Raw genomic sequence first — 6476 nt, forward strand, 5'->3', positions numbered from 1 at the left:
TACTACTAATTGTACACTATCGAGTATGTATTTTTATATTTACATTAAATTTTAATTATGACATCTACTTCCATCTATTGGAAGCAATATTGTGTTGCACATACAGAACATATACATGTACTGTCAAACCTGTACGACTGACCACTTGTGCATAAAGACCTAAAAACCATCAGGTCATTACTAGTACATGTATTTTCACATTGAACCTTGAAGCATTGATATTGGGGATTCTGTCTATTGTCTACTATGACCATTTTCTTCAAGTCCAAGTTGATTGGTTACTAAGTGTGGACAGGTTTGACTGTACACATCACTCTCTTTACCAACGAAGTGACTTACTGGAGGTGTCTCCCATGTATCAAAGCTCTGCTCAGAAGTATGGCTGAAAAGCATACGGCAGAGTCTACCCCGGAGGGCAGCCGGTCTGTCGTGGCAGCCCTACAAATAACCACAACAGACGATAGTGTCCTAACTGCACAGCAAAGTGCTGGTCCTTCTGACGAGTTCGGTGCACCTTTACAGGCAGACCAAGAAGGTGGTCGGGATTTTCTGTCAGTAGAAAGCCTCCAGTAGAAAGCTTTCACTGTCACAACTCTTCCGACTAGCATGTCTTGGCTGAAAGCACTCCTAGAAATGTATCTCTATTAGGTGTAGTAAGTTGTCTTGAATATGGTTTGTTGAAAATCTATGCTGCTTTTTCACATGCACATGCATGGCATCAGACTCAGGACCAGGGTTTGCTAGCAAGCTATTGGCATCTGATAGAAGCAGTATTTTGCACATTGTCCTTTTCTGCAGGCTAGAGAATTGACAACACTCACTGTTGCTGCACCTTCATGCTTGAGTCCCTTGCTTTGCATGTACAATGTAGTTACATCACTGCTGTCCCTTCTGCACTTTGCACCTGGGAAACACCTAAAAGGGGAGGACTTACCAGCATTTGATATTAACAATTTCTATCCCTTTTGCCTCAATAGGTGATATGCCTACTGCAGACAAAGTTGACATAAAATACCAACAGCAAACAACACCACCAGAAATGGAGGTGTTAACTGACACTCCAGTCAACCTTGCAGAACCATCTAAACCACCTGGAGATGGACAGACTGAAGGACATGTTATCACTGATCCAGTGATGCAGACTTCACCTACTGAAGGAAAGACTATCACTGATACTGTGGTCCAACCTACACCAGTGTTAGAGTCAGCCACTACAAGCAAAGCTGAGAAACAGGAAGAAGAAAAGGGGGTGTCACCAGAAGGGCTCAGCAGCAAGAAAGAGAAGGACAATGAGGAAGCGAAGGAAGCAGTGATGACCCAACCTTCAACACCTGTCAGTGATGTTGGTGACGTTTGTGTCAGTGAGGAAGAAAAAGGAACTCCAACACTTGACAGCAAAGAAGAACTTGTACCTGACCCCAAAGAGGAGGTGGAGAAAGTTGTCAAGACAGACGAAGAGAAAGTTAAGAAAAGTGAAACAGTTACACCTGACACAGATACTCATGAAAAGGTGTCAGAATCTGATGTACAGAAAGCAATGGTAGACAAGGGAGATGAGAAACTAATGACTGAAGTTAAAGAAAACGCAGATCACCAAACAGAAGAAACACCTGTGTCTGTGTCTAACACCAATGAGAAAGTTGTGGAGGAATCGGCCCCTGGCACAGAAGTAAGCACAAAGAAGGACGAAGACAAGGAGAAGGCAGAGAACCAGGAGGAACCAATGGAAGTGGAGACTGCAGGGAAGACAGTACAGGAGACATCTGACACTTTATCTAGTGTTCCACAAGACAGGAGTGAGGAGAAAGAAGAAGCAGCAGCAAGCAAGGGAGAGGGCAAGAAGGAAGACACAAAACCAGGTATATTTGTAGCTCACATATTAGACTTGACCAGGTATTTTTGTAGTTCAGATATTAGACTTGACATGTTTTGTATTTCCTATTTATGTAATTCCTCTCTAACACATATGTCGTGATGTCCACATAGGTACATGAATGTTACATTCTTTTCTAATTGCCTTTAATAAAATGATGTCCACATATGTTTATAATTTTTTCCAGCTCCCCCTGTAAACATTGAGACCCGTAGGAAGAACCTGATGGACCTGTGTGTCCAAGGACTTCACCTGTGTCTGCACAGATTTCCTCAGCACTACAAGTCCATCTACAGACTCTGCCACCTCTACTTCCACTCACCCTTCCACAAGTAAGCATCTGTCTGGAGGAAAATTCACTTTAAACTTTAAGTTGTTTTAATCTTACATTTGTTTCTATGCAACAGTTCTGTACACAAAAAGGCTGTAAAAAACACTTTTGATCTGAAGAAACTTCAGAGCTCAGTAAACATAAGGCAAGAAAACCATTTAAAGTCTCTAATTAATTATTATTTGATAAGATTCTTGTCTGTTCACCCATGTCTCTTTTTTTAATGTTGATAAATAAGAAATTGGAAGAAAAGTTTTATTAAGCAGTAATTTTAGACTTGAAGAAAGATTTCAGTCTTCAGCAGCTACAAGCAGTTCTTTCCATAGCTACACATGTACATGTACACAAGGATACATACATTGTACAGTTGTACATTGTAAACATGTCCATGGATGTTTGTTTTTTTTTTACTGGTGAGGTCACTGATGATAGATCACACTTGCCTATACGGATTTAATTGTTGTTGAATATCAGTGAATGTTAACCTAGATCAGCTATCATTATAAGTGTGGTATTTCCTAGGTAGTGTGTACACAATTCTAATTTTCCTCATCCCTGCAGGAACTTGCCGTGGGGTCGTGACCTGATCCTGGGTCCGAAGCAGGGCCACTGGAAGGAGCTGTCCCACATGCCTGCCCACAGCCTGTTCCACGAGAGGAACAAGACCAACCTCTTCAACGGCATCTGGCGCATCCCTGTGGACGAGATAGACCGGCCCGGCAGCTTTGCCTCACACATGGGCCGGTGTGTCTCACTCCTGCTGGAGGTGCTGCGGCAGCTCAACGATAGCAACACACTGTTTCAGGTACGGGGAGCTCTGTGGTAAAATCTAGCCAAAGATTGCTCACAACCCCATCTTGTCACAGAGTCACATACCTGTATTTTTTTTTGTTGCATCCAAAAGGAACACTGAGTCTCACATGATTCAACGCACACACTGGACCCCATATTTTAGAATAGGATTCTTGGGTTTGTAACTTTAGTTGTGCTATTTCAGTCAACCACTTCTCAAAGCCCTGGTCTTTGTATTCCTCTTCCCTAAGTGTATGTACAGTTTCATCTTTCACTGTTCAATTAGATTTTAGAGTTGTCCATTTTCACGAATGCATTGCATTCTCCTTGGAAAGTTTTTCAAACATTCTACCCACATGTAACACATAGAATAAAGCAAAAAAACACTGAACAAGTCATTATTACAGACTCTTCAATTCTAGGTTTTTCTGTCAACACAAGTGAGCCTCCATAGTAGTTTTTGATCCCTAATGATGTTTTTTCCCAGCTTGCCACCCAGCTTCACCGTACCCCTGATCAGGGCAAGAAGTACCTACGTGACGTGGATCGCACCATGCTTGCCAAGCAGGCCTACAAGTACTCCTTGGAGACTCTGCAGGACGTTGTCTTAAAGTGCTGTAGCACAGCAGAAGAAATGGACAGCTCTCAACTGTTGAAACTTGTCCTGGACTGTTGGAAAGTCTTTCAGCATGGACAGAGGACAGGCAGCAACATGGAGGTGGAGAGTAACATCCTCGCCGACGCGTACACGCTCTACCGAGTGGACGACATGGAGCCGGAACCAAGCCCGCTGGAACAGGCCATCAGCTACTGTCAGAACTACCAGCAGAAGCAGCGGCTGCCACAGACGCCAACACACGAGAAACGGGAGAGCAGTTCCACGCCCACCACGCCCAGCAGCGGCGTACAGATGGCACTGACGTTCTCTTCTCCCCCCACCTCCACCCCTCCTGCCTCTGTTCACATGGGGACACCCAAAACTGACACCTCTCCAGTCAGCACTGCTAGTCAGCTGCAGCGTAGCCAGCCTGCACCAAGCCTGGCCTACTCTGCATCAACACAACAACAAGTGCAGCCATCCTCCAAACCAGTCAGTAACCCCTCCCAGCCTCTGCCACCCTCCAGTAGCAGTGCCAGACCTCAACCCTCAGTTACAACAACAACATCATCATCATCACCAAAGAGCGTGCCATGGCAACCTGCAGTCACCACAGCACAGGAGAGGAGGGAGAATAAAGACCCTATGGCTACCACCACACACACCCCTGAACCTTCCACTCCACAGAAATCAACAGCCTCACCAATGAGTGTACCAACCATCACCGTCACCCCCTCAGGATCATCCTCCTCCCTGTACAAAAGTGGAGCCTACGAGAAAACCACGGAGGTAGCCCGGAGTTCTACCACCATGCAGCAGAGCTATCCTAGTACCAGCTTTTACTCCAAGCCGGGGACCAGTGGGTTAACCAAGCACAGACCCAGGTCAGGGTCCATCTCTGAGGAGACCAAGCAGAGACTGAAGACAGCGATCCTCACCCAGCAGTCAGCGGCGAATGTTCACCACACGCCGCTCCCAGAGACAGACTCTCAGAGTGATGTGGAGTACATAGAGATCGACAGCAGTCAGGAGGAGTCCTCTCAGGATAGTATAGTGTAGGCACAAAGACACTTACTGGTAATGTCCAATATATATGTACCGGTACATGTATATATATCGTACCGTGTATATGATCCTGTTGTGTTGTTTAGGACATGTCTAGCAACACAATGACCTGTCTCTCTTACATTACAATGTATGTCCTATATTCTAATAAAGCAGACACTAGAATTTGATGCAGTGTGATGATGTTGTTTATTCACAGAATGAAGAACAGGTTAGTAATGGAATGACAAATCTAACCACAATGTACATGTAGATGAAATATCTAGTGTATATAGGCCCAAATATTTATTTACCAAAACGTTTAAAAGTGGGTCCTTATGACAAAGAATCATGTCCCTAGCGACTACAACTCCCGTGTTGTTTCCTCCATGATGTCGAGGAACATCCTGGCGTGATGTGGCTGGAAGATGAGAGCTGGTCGCACTCGGAGAGACTTCACCCCACAGCCTGCACACTGCACACCTGACAATCGTACAGACATTCAACCAGTGTAAAATATCAATTAGATTTTAAGCAACATTCAGCTTAAATAGTAGGCTGCAGTGACTGTTGATCTAAGATGGCATTGGTACCATTAGGATAGTAGGAAAGCGTGGCTTATTATGCAAGACTTAGTATACCTTTGTTCCTAAGTGTGGCTACAGCTTTGTCTCTGGTCAAAGTGTCTGGGAAGTCTACTGCACAGAAGGCCCCTCTTCCACGAGCATTAGAGAGAACTTCAGCATGTTTGTCCTGAGAATGCAATGATTGTATTATCAGTTTTTATGATAGCAGCTTTCCCATAACCTTTTTTTCTCACTGCTGGCAATTCACTTAATTTTTGCTGCCAAGGTTTTTAATCCCAAAGCTTGTAACAAATATATTTAATTTAAATTTGCATGTTTCAGCATATGCCATTATCATGGGTCTTTCAATATCCTTTAACATAATGAATAATTCAAATGAATATGCTACTAGACTAAAGTATAAGTGCAATGTGGCTTGGCTATGGCTTGCCTGGCTAGAAAGCCAAACACACCAGGTCATCCCAACTCATCTCAATTAGTAGCTACAGTACTGTTAAGTCTTTTCAAAAGTCATTTTACAAGGATATTACCTAACACATCCATGGCATATAACGCGGGATGACCAGACATGATTATGGCCCTTCTCGTGTTTACCTGTAGGTTCTCCAGTCCTTGCAAGATGACCTGTCCTGTCTCTGTCATGTTGTCCAACAGCCGATCTTTGTGAATCACATTTAGCACCGCTTCCATAATCACCAGCTTGGCAGGGTCACCCAGCCATGTGTTCATTATCCGGAAGGGCTGGTTTATACAAGGAGAAAGAAATATAGGGGTGACGCGGGTCGAAGGGCATGCGCACAAGTTGCTGGGTGAGAGGCCCCAAAATTAAAATGAGCTAAAGAGCTTTAAAACCCTTTCTTGGGTGGGATTTTTGTTGAATTCTTGGCATTTTTGTGGTTGATTGTACTGTGTAGAGTTGTGAGTGAATGTTTTTGCAAAAAAAAATGAAGTTTTTTCATGAAATTGCCTTGTTATGGGCTTGTTTGTTGCCATACACCCCTCCTGCATCCTGCCTTGGTATCGACCTAGAATATGGGGTCAAAGTGCACGGATTCTTATAAACAAGGCTGTACCTCGAGACTAGCCGTCCACTTTTTTCCGAAACTTGTTGTAGGTACATATTATTAAATTGGCTAACACGTGAAGGTGAGTTTGTGTGACAGAAACTTCGTAAACTAGAGATATGATGCCCATTTTCATGTCTGATTTAGCATATGTTTCAATGGAGAACCCTTTCAATGGTGTCACCCC

At 43.9% G+C, this 6476-nt stretch overlaps 2 protein-coding genes across 4 annotated transcripts in view; one reads left to right on the plus strand and one right to left on the minus strand.

The window, feature by feature from the left end:
- LOC109483323 (calcineurin-binding protein cabin-1-like) overlaps positions 1-4660 on the plus strand; it is a 26884-nt gene extending 22224 nt beyond the window's left edge. For 2 of the 3 annotated variants that reach the window (XM_019786315.1, XM_019786338.1), the window contains one exon: positions 3484-4660. In XM_019786315.1, the coding sequence (XP_019641874.1) occupies positions 3484-4653 (1170 nt within the window). In that variant the 3' untranslated portion in view covers positions 4654-4660. Of the gene's footprint in view, positions 1-977; positions 1860-2060; positions 2206-2765; positions 3010-3483 lie in introns of all 3 variants that reach the window. The other variant, XM_019786330.1, reaches the window with a different exon arrangement.
- The window catches only part of LOC109483969 (4-aminobutyrate aminotransferase, mitochondrial-like), a 23140-nt gene that overhangs the window by 3942 nt on the left and 12722 nt on the right, over positions 1-6476 (minus strand). The gene's annotated exons all lie outside the window — the stretch shown is intronic.

The sequence above is a fragment of the Branchiostoma belcheri genome, unplaced genomic scaffold, assembly GCF_001625305.1.
Source record: "Branchiostoma belcheri isolate BF01 breed outbred unplaced genomic scaffold, Haploidv18h27 scaffold11, whole genome shotgun sequence".
Taxonomy (NCBI): domain Eukaryota; kingdom Metazoa; phylum Chordata; class Leptocardii; order Amphioxiformes; family Branchiostomatidae; genus Branchiostoma; species Branchiostoma belcheri.